This window comes from Amblyomma americanum, chromosome 2, assembly GCF_052857255.1.
Source record: "Amblyomma americanum isolate KBUSLIRL-KWMA chromosome 2, ASM5285725v1, whole genome shotgun sequence".
Classification (NCBI taxonomy): domain Eukaryota; kingdom Metazoa; phylum Arthropoda; class Arachnida; order Ixodida; family Ixodidae; genus Amblyomma; species Amblyomma americanum.
In genome coordinates, this window is record NC_135498.1 from 111,487,315 (window position 1) to 111,501,339 (window position 14,025).

The 14,025-nt window shown below is 45.4% G+C and overlaps 1 protein-coding gene across 4 annotated transcripts in view; it reads right to left on the reverse strand.

The window, feature by feature from the left end:
- The window catches only part of LOC144121754 (uncharacterized), a 65,568-nt gene that overhangs the window by 1,634 nt on the left and 49,909 nt on the right, over positions 1 to 14,025 (reverse strand). For 2 of the 4 annotated variants that reach the window (XM_077655120.1, XM_077655123.1), the window contains exons 4-8: positions 13,625 to 13,807; positions 11,594 to 11,809; positions 10,254 to 10,504; positions 8,102 to 8,180; positions 4,714 to 6,575 (exon numbers count right to left, since the gene is read on the reverse strand). In XM_077655120.1, coding sequence (XP_077511246.1) covers positions 6,354 to 6,575; positions 8,102 to 8,180; positions 10,254 to 10,504; positions 11,594 to 11,809; positions 13,625 to 13,807 — 951 coding nt within the window. In that variant the 3' untranslated portion in view covers positions 4,714 to 6,353. Of the gene's footprint in view, positions 1 to 784; positions 6,576 to 8,101; positions 8,181 to 10,253; positions 10,505 to 11,593; positions 11,810 to 13,624; positions 13,808 to 14,025 lie in introns of those variants that run through there. The other 2 variants (XM_077655124.1, XM_077655122.1) reach the window with 2 other exon arrangements.

Below are 14,025 nucleotides of genomic sequence, written 5' to 3' on the forward strand. Positions count from 1 at the left end.
ACCATAGTCTAGTTCTTGTGCTGGGAGTATTGGGGCTAAGGCGCTTCTCATATCAAGCATCTGCATCGTTCTGCGGTGCCGCTTTAAGGGGCTGCCGCTTTACCGGGTTGCAGAGAAATCGGGATTAGAGATTCCTGTGTAGCACTCCAGATCTTCGAATCATGGGGCTGGCACAGGTTGCCACTTCAAATTATCCGGTCAAATTTGCATTAGAAATTACTGGATTGGAGAAATTCTTCAAATTATCTGGGATTTCGAATTATCGGGACTTGACTGTATGTGCAATCTCTGGATGCCTGCATCCAGTTACGTCTAGCAGTGATCTGTTAGGGTGCTTTAATGCAGCACCTGACACTGCTGTCAACACACTTGAAACATCATGCAGTAAAAAGCCTTTAGTACTGAAGGTTGACAGAGGTTGCGTTGAGGCCACATGATATATACTCAGTATGGGACAGTCACTGCCTTTATTATAGCATAGATGAAAATGTGAAGGCTGGTTGATATTTCTTTTGCACAAGGCAGAGATGAAAATATGCATGCAATGAAACCGTGCAGCAAACTGCAGTAGCCAGGAATGCATGCCAGACGCACGTGTGCACACATTGGTGGATAGCAAAAGACACAAGAGAGATACGCACTAGTTTGCATAGCAAAAGAAGATGGATAACAAGTCATTCTTCTTACTGTGTCCGTGTTCCAGCTGTGCATTTGTTGTCCAATTCAGATGGCAATTGCTCAATCTCATGGTCAATACAAGGGGTTGATGGAACAACAACAGGCACAGTGTTGGCAAACATTTTATTGCCAAATCATAAATGTAGCTACAGAGCATTACACTGTGTCACGCACGGTCTGCAGCTTCAAGGAACATGAGGCAGTAAGCGACACAATAGACGAAAAAAAAATAAAAAAATTGCCAGGCAGAAAACAAAAAAGGAGGGGGGTGTACTGGAATGGCGTGTTCAGCAGGCACTTTTGCCGAGCCCCTGGTACCTTACAAGCCCACGGCCCCCACTGCACTGGATACAGTTGGTGTATCGACAGGGTAACGTAAACACAAGTGTGCCTTTTATGTTGATACGGCATTGTGCTATTCCAGCTGTCGCACTGCAGCTGCACAGTGCCCCCCTTCCTTTTGTTATTTGGCACTGCTGCAACACGCACACCGACATCCTGCACATTAATTCAGGATCTGCATGTGCATGCGGCAGGGAGGTGCGCCAACACACTGAACTACATCCCCACATTGGGCAGCCGGAGACTGACATCCTGCACATTAATTCAGGATCCACACATGTATGTGGCAGATACACCAAGTACCTACTGAACTAAATTCCCACACTGGATAGCAGGAGAAGCCCTGGGTCAAAAATTGCTCCAGGCCTAGCTCGCGCACCACATCAAACAAAGGAGACACAACTTGGCTACAGTTACAAGGAAGCTCTAGGCACTAATGAAGACAAGCGTTGTGATAAATGTATGACTGCGACTGATGGGCCCAAGTGGACTGTGGCAGATTTCCTCCCTGGAAACAATGGGACCAACCCTAAGCAACGCGAGCCAACCGACTCCTGTTGAGAGTCTTCTCAAAATCCGCTTGCACTGGCGCATATTTTCACTGATGGATGCCTTTGATTCCAAAGAATCAGTGATCAAAAGTTATTCTTCATCCTTGCAAAGGCATTCACTTTGCTACTCTAATTTTTTTCCTCGTTTTCGTCACACATGCACCGTTCAGTGAAAGCTGGCTGATTTTCTTGCTTGCCACGCCTTTTTTACCTGCAACAGTAACCTCGTTACTGTTTTGCGATTGAATTAGCTCTGTCATATAAGAGTACACTCATACCGCATTAGTAGTAATGTTCAGGCACTCTTCCTGCTTTTAACAGATAATGCTCGGGAGTAGTTATCTCTCGTTTTTTGTTCATTAAAACAAAAAACGTTATGCTGGCAGCTGTTCAACGTTTACATTGATGGCTAGGGTACACGGCCAGTTACTGAACGTCTCAAAAGTGACACAAGTGCCTTAAAGGACCTCTGCAACACATTAGGACTTCCGTAAACTGTGGTTCTGATGCTCTGTCAAAAGAAAGGTTATCCAGAATACCCCTTTAAAAGTCTGAAAAACCGAACTGCTTAAAGGGGCTCTGAAACGCCTTCCGAGGAGAGCACATTAACTCAATTAATCACTGCACTGTGTTGCCATGAAAACCAGAGCCAAATAATACTCTTCTACACGCAGCAGGCAACCCACAATTACGCGTCAAAGTTGGCGAGCCCTTCCCGGCGACTTTTTCATGCTCGCTCCCTCCTCCGTCCCCCGCATCTGCGTAGACATGGTGAGAGGTGGCCATTGGTTAGATTCTCTCGTTCCATTGGTTGGTCTCTCGTTCGTTCGAGTTGCTTTTCGCCCAGGAACCTCCCGCGAGATGCCACTATGTGGGCATTGGCTAATAGTGTGACTTGCTTGCAATCCAGTTTTGAACCCAAGGCACATGTGGCGTTATTGGCAGCGTTATTGTTAGCGGTTGCATGTGGTCACCACATGCTCATTCATTTCACTCTTTTTGGGCCCGGGTAGCAAAATAGGCGGCCGTATAGGAAAGGTGAAAGCGGCTTTAGGACTGATTCGTCACGAACTATCTTTATTTTTGATTCCCCGTTTCTATGCGCTTACTGGAAACGCACAGAGCCGCTGCTGACGCTTGTGTTCCCTTTGCTCACAAAAGCTGTACTACAACTTCAATGGCGTCTGTTATTCTGTAGTGAGGTGTGCTCTTTCTTTTCAGCGCTTGTCACCAAGTGGGCAAAACTGGGTGCGGGGAAAAATTATTCCGTACCCATTAAATGCTTTTTTGTCTCGTTTTAGGCACTGTCTGCAATTCACAAACGTAGTGCGTTCGGAAGCCGATCTCGTAACATTTGTAAAGATATGACGTGCTTTCCTTGCTAACCATATATTACAGTCACGATTAGATACTGCCAAGAAAAAGTCTGCAACTCATGTCTCTGAAACCTCAGACAATAGTCATGCACGAGAAAACTATTTATTCGCCTTTAATAACAAAACAGGTTGGTGTGCTCAGCAAGGCTATAAATAGCACAGTGGCTCTGGTCTAGTAACTTGGAAACTTTCCCTCCAGGGCAATAGCTTGCTGCATTCTACGAGGCACTGACTCGTAAAGTCGGACTACACATTCAGGATGCTCGCGTAGTTTCTCCCACTTTTGGTTGACTGCTCCCTACAAACAGTCTTCTGTCGTGCCACCGAGGTTTTGTGATGCCAAGTTCTGTTTCAGGGTGCCCCAGATGTTTTCAATGGGGTTCATATTGGTGCCATTGGGTGGCCACTTCAGCAGTGGTACGCCATGATCCTGAAGGGTTGCGGTGACTTTTCGGGCTTTGAGCACAGGGCTGCTATCTTGCTGCAGCAGATAGCATCCGTCTGAAAACGGATCGTCAAGGACGTATGGCACAAGTGTGGTTTTTATGATGTCGCAGTAGACGTCCGCTTTGAAGTGACCACTAAACCTTACAAGCGGACCAACTCCCTCCTTGCTGATTGTCCCCCAAACAGCGACAGCGCAGCGCCCACTGGTGGGGACACTTTGCGTGTACTCGGCAAGTACCTGCACGATGGAAAATGTTTGACCGAGGTTATGTCAGAATTTTTTCTATTGCACGCTTGATATATCTGTACATTTTGTATGCGAAGGCGTAATCCTGATCATTTGCTTTTTTGTTCTTTCCTGTGCCCAGAAGCAACATTATGCAGTAAAAGTTGATTCCAGTTTTTTATACCATTAAATTTAAGATTAGTTTCTGCAGTGAATGAACAGAATAAAGCTTGTTGAAAAAACTAAAATAGCTCAGAAAACTTCAGAAAGCAACAGTCTCACGCCATGGAAGGCAAAATATTTCTTTTACTGGTGTTGCTAGTAAAGAACTATAAATCATACCTACCTGCAGTTCATTGGATGCCAAAAACGTCTCTTCTGATCCCACCGTGTCAAAAACGTAGACTCATTGGTAAAAATGACCCGAGACCAGTCGGTAGCACTCCACTGCTCTTGTGCACAAGCAAAGTCAAGCCTTGCCTGTCGCTGTGCTTCACTGAGGACAGGTTTCTGTACAGCGACACAGTTGCTTAATCCGCTCTCCTGCAGCCTTCTCGAGACGGTCTTGCAGGAGATGTTCAAAGATAGCTCTTCCTTAATGTTTCTGGCACCGATGAATGGGTCAGCGACTGCGGCAGCTACTATGAGACGATCTGTTTCCTTGTCTGTTGTCCTCCGACGTCCGAAACGGGGAGCGTCGACAAGTTGACCATGCTCATGCCTTAACAATGCGCGTCACTGCTCACTTCGAATGGCCAATCAGTCGAGCGATTTCTCTTTGAGGGCCACCTTCAATAAAATAGCGCACAATTAACTGCCTCTCTTCGATCGGAATAGGTGGTGCCATTATGAAATGCAGTGTGTCTCGCTCATGAAACACAGGATTCACTGCCAGTGTCTTTCGCCGAGCACATTTCGTGGGCGTATGTGATGCGCTATCAAATGCAGATAACGCTTCCCAGGGTGAGTTGCACCAATTTCCCTTTCCACATAGTCTATGTTCGACTGTCTGGGAAAAGACTGCAAAAAGAGACGCAGTCAGAAAAAATGAAAACAAAGTTGCCACTCAATGCACACTCGATTAAGAGGATACCGCTCGGCGAAAGCCATGACTAATGCCTTGTCTCCACTGCTGCACACGCTTTCATCCGATGCCTTCATGGTGGCATCTCGCGGAAGATTTGTGGGCGAAAAGCAACTCGCGCGAACGAGCCAGCAAGTACAGGCTTGCACCCAAGCTAGGGCGCAAGCTTTTTCTCGAACCAGGCGAAACATCGCTAGATGGCGCAGCGATGCAGTCTGACTTGCTCCGGCCATCGGAGCCACGTCCTGGGCACTTCTGTCCACGATAGCACCAGTTTTTATGAAAGAGGTTGCATCTAAAAAATAAGCAGAAATTCGGTTTAAAGTCCACACTGCTTGTGGAAGATAGCCAAAGTCACAGAATTTTGAAATTTTACATCTGCAGCTTTATAGTCCTAAATGAAAACAGGCATCAAAATTCTGTGAATTTGTGAAAAACTGTTAAAGTGCTTGAAGTGAACACAAATTAATGTCTAAAATCAGATTACATGTGAAATTGTAATTATCTGACTTACTAAAACGTGCAATTTGTGAAATAACAATGCGATCTACCAGAAAAGGACTTTCAAACGTCAGTATTGTCGCTTTAAATGTTAAAGGTGCACAGTATGGAAATCTTAGTTTCCTGTTTGTAACAGGATTGCAGAAATTAAATGTCAAGACTCTGAAACCCTGCAAGTGTTGTAAGAAAACCGAGGGCTAAAGTCTGCTTCCAACAGTCACTAACTTTCTCCTGTGAATATTAATACATGGTTCATCAAAATCAGTTCAGTGGCTTTGGAGCAAAACCAATTTTCTCGATCAAGACTGCAGGCCTAGAGCAACTGAGGGTCTTGATTAGTGCCTTATGAATGCCAGGTGAAGGCATTCGCCAAAATGTATACTTCTTACGCCTCAGTTTGTTATGTTTCCCATACTCTGTAGCAAAGTGGATGCATTTTAGTTGCATGGGGTGCAAAATAAGTTTTTATCATCTTCGCATTACTGCAGCCTTCACACATCTGCAAGTAAGCTGCTCTTCTGATAATGCGGTCTCATTAAATGAGTAGAAGTATACAAGTAAACAGACCTCCCTTGGGGATGTCTTTCAGGAAAGGTGGACTGTGTGAAGTTATACAGTGCAATATGTGTGGAATGCTGCTGACACTTGTGGATGCAACCTGGTGACCGTGGGCGATATGCATCTTAACAAAGGAATACATTGCAGCTACTGCTTGGATTGCACGGTGAAAACTGCATGATGGGCCCTTTGTGTTTTAGACTCAGTCATTTATCGAGGTGGGTTGAGTTGGTCATAAATGAAGGCTCCTTTATAGAGCAAACGCAAATTCGGACCAAGGGAAAATGGCACTATAACACATAGTAGCGAAAAACATGACAAAAAAGTACCAAGAAACTCAAGTACAGCTCTTTGTATGTCTCGTTCATAGCATCAATTTGTAACAGGCCACTACCCAACTACTGTCTTGGTTTTCCTGATTGGCCAACGCTAAGGCCCTGACCAGTCAAGAACCACCTGTGTGTGTGAGGGCCTCTAGAGCCGCTGCATTTCTGCTTTTAGAAAGAAACGCCTTTCTCTTGAGGAATGCAAGCTACTGCATTAGTTCTCGCACCGTGGTATGGCGGAGACAGGCATGGTGGACGCGACCATTACTGCAGGTAACCTTGTGGTGCAACCTGTTGGCACTTATGCGTTCGATGGCTCCTGGCGGCTGCCGCGTCGTCCTCGAAGCACTGGTGGCAGTGCCAGCAGAAGAGGCACCGGCAAGCCCAGCAAGCGCCCACCTTGCTCTTGCCAGAACTGCTACGCTCTAGGCGAGTCTTGCACACCGGGCACACCATCCGCTTGCCAGGGTCCACGGCCAGCCACGACTGCAGCACAATAGAGCACAGTGTCCACTGCCAAAGCATTGATAAAACAGCTGCGCAAGGCCTCCACTGCTGGCGCTGTGTCAAAGATTAAAGGTTGAGGCTTCACACATACCTCGGGTTTTTCAGCTTGTCTAGTGAAGTAGCGCTTTCGCGCAAAAGAAGAAAAGAGAGAGTGCATTGAAACTTTTGTCGAACTTACCGAACCTGTGTTGACTTTCTGTGAAAATTTCCATCGGAAACTGGCGGAGTCAATGCTGTGCTGACGTATTTGTGGGGTGTGAGACTTACCTGTGGGGCCTGCAACTGCAGCTCTTAATTGCGTCATTGCACAGCTGTTGCTTTAAAGCAATGACTCCATGAATACCTGCTGGGCATATGCACCGTGTGCCCAACGCCACCCCACGTCAGGTGTCCAAAAGAGGCACTCATCATCATGTGGCTCGCGCAAGCTCTCCTTTCCGCTCACGCTGTCGCGGTTGATTAGTGAATTTCACGCATAGCCAAGGCGCAGACATCTGGCAGGTGCAGATCTGGGTGCCATGCTCGTGCCTGCTCGCGTCTCCTGCCACGCGCCTACATACACAGACTCCGGCAAATATGCAGGCCCACAGCGCTTACACCTAGGAAATGTCCATGGAGTCGATCGAGGCTTTGGCTTCACACACTCTACGGTGCCATATTGGGAAAGGTACACTAAACTGAAACTACATGAAACAAGTGTTCGAGAAATGCTATTTGCTGGAGACAAATACATTGAGATTTTGAATATCAAACATTCGGAGTGAATCTAATATTGAATACTTTACTATTCGACCGAATGTTCAAAATTATCGAATATTCGGCCATCCCTGAAGCCGACAGTTTCACAGTGAGCACACTAGAATATATGCCAGTAGTTTCCGTGGTTCTCATGCTTAATGTTCAACCTAGTGCAGGCAAAGAGAAAGTGACTTTATCATTGAGCTCTGCCTATACATCACACGCATTCAGGAGACTCGCCCCACTCCGGCCCCTTGGGTTAGTTTGCCCGCGGTGTTGCCTTTTCTCTCTGTTACCTTAACTAACAAGGAAGGGTACCTGCATTGCAGCGATACTAGCGCCAGAGGCACATAACTGTTGCGGGCGCAGGAAAATCCTTCTCAGCCTTGGTAACTAATCTCGTATGGACGTTTCGGTGCGGTGCTCCGCTCTCTACCAGTGGGGCGAGGCCTAGCAGGAGCATTTCCTGCGTGCTCGTCCCGTCCGGCCTCAGAACTTCTCCCAGCCCAAGAGAGGGCGAACATTTGCTTGTAACCTTGCCGGTGAGTTGGACAACCTCGATTCCTTAGCGTGTTTTCTTGCTAGCCGGCGTTATTGTTGTTGTGGCAATAAATGCCTTTTGGTGTGAGCCAGTGTCGTACTATTCCTTTGTCCCCACAGAGCAAGGCCCGCCGTGGTCGGCGAGCACACGTTAGCATGCGTGATCACGGTCTGGGGTCGGCAGTTTGAACAATCAGCACCCCCTATTTCAACCCCACAGCATGTACCTTGTCGGGGATGCCATCCGGTGACATGGAAGCTCTGTAGGCAGTGCATGACATCCCATAGTGGTACAAAGAACAGCACCTGCATGAGCATGTTGGAGGCACTGTTCAATGGAAACAGAGACAAGAACAAAGGTTCCCGAGACATACCAAAAGTTTCACAAGCTGTGGCAATGGTTCCCGATTTTTCATTCCCATGAGATGGCCTATCAGGATAGCTACACAGCAGCTAAAGGACTGGTCAACTACATGCTGATCATAAAGGCCAGCAGCCACAACTTCCACAGTTTAATACTGTTTTAGTTGAACAAAAGATCAAATGAGGGGTACCCGTCAGTTTTTGACCTATCCATTTTTGACGCCCCCCCTTGCCGTTCTTTTTTTTTGTGTGTGTGTGGAATATCAGCAAACCAACAGCGGCATTTATTTTCATTTATATACATCACAGAAGACAACATATACGAGGCGTTTCAAATTACTTGTTACAGATCTTTTTTTTGAAAGGCGTGAAAGATACTTGAATGCAGTCTCCATAGTTTCATTTTACGCAAAGGCAGACATTATTTACGTAATAGAGTGCAGTGAAAAGACTAATAATTGACCAAAATTAATTGACTAACTTTTCCATATTTTTTTGTTTTGAGGGCACAAAGTTATATTGAAAGATTGAAGGAAGTCAAAATTGAAGGCAAAATCGATTTTTTGAATTTCAGATTTGGCACCATGCTTTGAGATGCAAAAAGCGTTTTTGGGACCTCTCCAAGTTGGCTTTTCCATGTTACATACTGATAAAATGTGCGTTTCTTGAATCAAATGTAGATGCAGTTTATGTCTTTAAGGACATAGACGATATTGATGTGATTGCTGTGATGACATCACGTGCAACAATGCCATTTTATTAGCACATAAAGCGGAAAAGCCGACTTAATGAGCTGCCAAACACGTATTTTTTATGCTCAATAACTAGAAGCATGATGTTGATCGAGAAATTTTATAAACTGTGTTACCCTTCAGTATCGAAGGCCTTCAATATCTCAATATAATCTTGTGTCCTAAAACCAAAAATTAAAAAGCTGATCAGTCAACTGCAGTTAATTGTCTTTTTGTTGCACACTACTAGGTAATAATCTCTGCCATTCTGTATTACCAACCAGCTCTAACCACACAGACGTATCTTCACGGCTTTTCAAAGAAAGATCTGTATTGAATAATCTGAAACACCCTGTATAACAACAAATGCGATTTTAATGCGTGCCAGGGGTTGCTAATAAAAATGGTAATTAAATGAAGAATACTGCAAACAAAAAGATCACTGTTTTCAATACTTCTGGACAGTGCGGTAGAGCTTGGGACATGGGTCCAGGCAAAAATCTTTGTCACACTTTGTGCATGTAACATGAGTGCTCTTCTTTTACCACCAGAATTCTGAATCGGAAGAACTGCCGCCCCAGTCTGCATTCACGCGTAATCGCATGACTGCAGACAATCTTACGCAATCGGACTGCAGAGCAATTGCACACAATGAGGGGGCACTTTCATTGGCCCAGACAAAGCAAGACTGTAAACTCATGGGAGACAAAACAGAGAGATGGAAGCAAGATACAACAACCTCGCTTGCCGCTGATAGCGGCGAGCGAGGCCGTGGCAAGGCAGGGGCACGCGCTTTCCAAACTTGATGTTATGTAACATACAAGATAAGCGAATAAAGAAAAATACCTTCTACAAAGTGACAACATGCGGCAGACCCATGCTGGAGAATGCTTGAATAGAGAATTGCAAGTGCTGGGTTGTCTGCGCTCTGAGAAGACCTTACTCCCTTCGGAAGATGCGTGCACGGAGCTAGCGCCGAGTGATCACGCCCCCTCATGCAGTTGCTCCGCAACCTTCAACAGCCAAAACTAGCACGAGATGGTAATATAAACTTCTAGAAGATAAGACAGATGGCGGCACCACCCCAAGCATGCCAGCTTTGCGTTCCAGCATGGTGCTGAATGCAGGGGCTGGTGGGAAATGTAGAAACGCACTGGTACATCAATGACACTGGGAGGGTTAAACCACGCTGGCCATAATTTACAAAACTGAGATCGCATATACAACAACATGAAAGAATAGAGCCATGATTCCTATTCGGTCGCGCATCAGATGCACCACTCACCGGAAGCACACTGCATTCGTGCATCCGGGGCAAACATTTACGTTCCCCAGGATGCACACGCCCTGTTCCTCGGCATCCCTGCTGGTGTCCAGAGCAAAGTGGCACTCAGGGGTCGGACACGGCCACCATCGGCCACCCATGTCCATAGTGGCACAGCATTCAAATGACCTGCGGGCGAGGTCGCTCAGCAGCCCCGAGTTATTACCCGTCACGTGGACAATGTCCGCTATGGCCCAGAAGCTGGCACAGTCCTGCGGCAAGGCACAGCGCGGGCATCTGTTTACGGACGAGTGACCGTGTAAACAGGCAACAGTCTACACCTGGGATGCAGTTCAGTCTCAAAAGACATTCTGTGGCACACTTCATGAGCTCCTTCCAGGCACCGAGTACTATAATGAATGTCAGTATCTGAATTGCATGAATGCAGGTGGCACATTTGAGTGAGTGCTCCTTCCTCTGCTGAAATTACCCTCAGCTGACAAAACATATAGGGCTTTCTGCTACTGTGTGCAATGCCGAGTGTGACAGTGATGCTTTTCAGTACGGTGGAAACCCCATGATGACGAGAAACTAATGCACGTGTATGTATATGTAGGGGTGCAAGTTTTGTATGCGTGTGCTACACGCCATCTTTCTCATACTCATCCGGAGTATCTTGCTAGTTAGATAACCAGGCTAACATATCCCTTTCAGGTGCCATTTTCTGTTTCCGTCAAAAACAAAAATTTCTCCGCCAAAACAGTATATTCAGACCTCAAGAAAGGTAATTTCTTAGCTTCGCAGTGCAAAACATACTAGCGGTTAATTTATTTCAGAGATGTGCAAAATTTTGTACACATAACTGATGGAACTAGCAACATAAAATGCCAGGAACTGTCGAGCAATCACTTGAAGGATCACTGAATTAATTTCTGTATCAAAAATGTACATTAAGCTTGTAATGGTGAAAGAAAAAAAAAAACTGATGGTATTACTGCTGCCAAAGTCTATCTGCATAGATATGGCAGACAGCCTGCTACCTCGGTCACTCTTTGAAGAAATATTTACTGCGTTTCCTATGCAGCATAAAAAAAAAACCTTTCCTATGCAGCATAAAAAAAAAAACATCTTGTTTGCAACATGAAGGATGCTAAAATTACCCGAAGCAAATATCTGCTGCGTGCAGCACATGTGCAGAAACAGCTGGAAGTTCACTATATACACAATTGCGCACAAAACGCCTTAAAAGGATATGTTGTGATAATTAAAGGGTGCCCCTTTTTGTTGAACAGCTACCATTATAAAAATTACGTGGAAAGAAGAACGACTGGCCACACCCTCGCACCAGAGGCACAACGCACCTCCTCGAAGCAGGCCAGGGGCAGGGGGCTGCTCCTCAGCACCAGCAGCAGGCACAACTTGCAGTGCCAGTGGCCACACAGCTCCAGGCGGTGTCCTTCCACCGGGTCCTCACCCTTGCCAGGGGGCTCGAGACAGACTGGGCAGCGGTCTTCGGTATCGGTCGCCAGCTCAGCTTGCACATGGCGTACACCTAGCTGGCGCACCAGCTCCTCAGCCTGGGGCATTAGAACATCATTTATTTGCTCATTTACTTCAGTGCGTACAAATTTCTCTATGCCACTGCTCCACAGGGGGAGGAAACAGAAAGTTTGAACCTCAAAAACAGTGCAGGTACATATGATCAAGGTTGACACAGCCAAGCTACACTGCACCATGAAATGTTTCAGAATGTGTAGATAATTAGAACGAAATTTTAGCTTATACAATGTGAACTACTACTAAGTTTTAGTTGGGTTTGTAAAGATATAACTAGAGGCTGGACTTTTCGGTTTTCATTTTTCAATAATTTAGCACAGTTTATATCGGTGTTTATTTCATCTCGTTTTTTTTTCAAATATTATTTTTGAGGAATGAATTCCTGACTTTTTTCGGAAATTTAATGTTGCAATCCTTCGTGGTAGAAAGCCACTCGGTTTCAATCTCAGCATTCTTGTCAGCATGAGCAGCAGTTGCCAGTAAATAACCTGCAAGTGGCAGTATATTTGGAGCTGTGCTTACAGAACGAATTGCTATTGTGATTAAAAAAGTAACACAAGGTAAGTGAGACAGCTGAGAGACAAGAATTCAAGTTGAAGTTTACCTCTATAGACTGACATGTTAGCTTTGGGTTATTGCACAGGGTTAAGGGAGAGGGCAGGCATCATGTGGTCTTCGTGTTTATGGCAGTGATGGAACTGCCACTCGGATCGTCGAAGTAGCCAGAATATACCTTTTCGCCACACCCATCCACGGTTTTGTGTCAGTGTCTTACACACAGCTGACAAACCTGCATAACCAACTAGCTGCTCTAAGCGGGTGATGATACTGAACAAACAGTACTTTGCTAGCAGGCGGCAAGGAGGTGGTGCTTCGTGGTCTGCAGAACCGTGTGAGCTAGCAGAGCAACATCTCGAATCGCACATCTGCACTGCTTATCTAACAATACCAAGCCGCATCACACCCCTGGCTTCCCTACTTCGTTTATTTGCAATTTTGACTGAGTATAACTAAAAGCCTGCTAACTAAACCTTGCATGCCAAGAATTTCTAAAACTGAATTTGGCGTACTTTTACTGTTTTGTTTTGTTCGGATCAAACTGAAAACCCCAACCACTAGTTATGATGAACTGCTAGACAGCTCATGCCACTTGACTGCTGAACGAGAGGTCTTGGGCTCAATATCCAGGCCACAGCAGTTACATTTTGATAAAAGAAAATTAAAGAGATCCATGCACTGAGATAGTGATGCACAGGCACGTTAGACATGAGCAAAACACTTAAGCAGGTTTTGTTTATTATTTTTGCAAGTTTTGCCTCGTGTAATGGAAATTTATCTAAAGCCCCAACTGCAGCATACCTCACAGCCTCACAGCTGTTGCTTTGGCATGCAAACACACAGCCATCAATTATGCCCATGCAATTAAAAGTACACAAAGAACGTAGCTAGGAGAGCATGACGATAGTGTCCCAAAGTGTAATTTAGCCATTCGGGCAGTTAAATGAGACTATAATGGCCACCTGCGCTATAATCAATCCGACTTATGTCTGCAGTGACTGCCACACTGAATTCCTCCATGAAAAAAGTTAGCCTGCTGTTACAGCTTCTCTTTTATCTAGACAAGCTAACCATCAGATGAAATTATAAACTGAAGGATTTTGATGTATCTAAGTCATCTGATACATCAAAATACTGATTTTGTTTTCTACTTTGGTTAGTCAGCGAAGTAATACAGGATGCCATGGGCAATGGCCTGCTGTTATCAACTGCCGCTTAAGTTGAATCCTATTATAGACTGTTCATCCTTCTGATTCATGATATCCGGTACCACTCACTTGTGCAACAGCCGCATCTGTGCCGACTACTTCGACTGACTTGAAGCCATCTTGGAACTTTGCCATGTCCAGCTTACTCTCTCTGATGAAGTCTGTGACACTGCTTCCAAACCTAGCAACAAAGGACCTCAGCATGCTGATTCCTCCACCAACGAGTGTCAAGGTCTTCCTGCTGTACTTTGCCTGCAAAAAGCAGCAAAAGGAAATGGCACTCTGTTTACTCTGGCAAGAATATCAAATTCTGAACAGACCTGCTTTATCTCTCTATTGAATTTATCTGTTTGTTTGTTTTTTAGTTATAAGTGCATCCTCTTGTGCCACAATACACCCTTTTTGCTGAATGCTGCATTTGCCCTTACTCCGTGCAACCACAACTCGAACTCCAGGATTGCTTTTGCCAA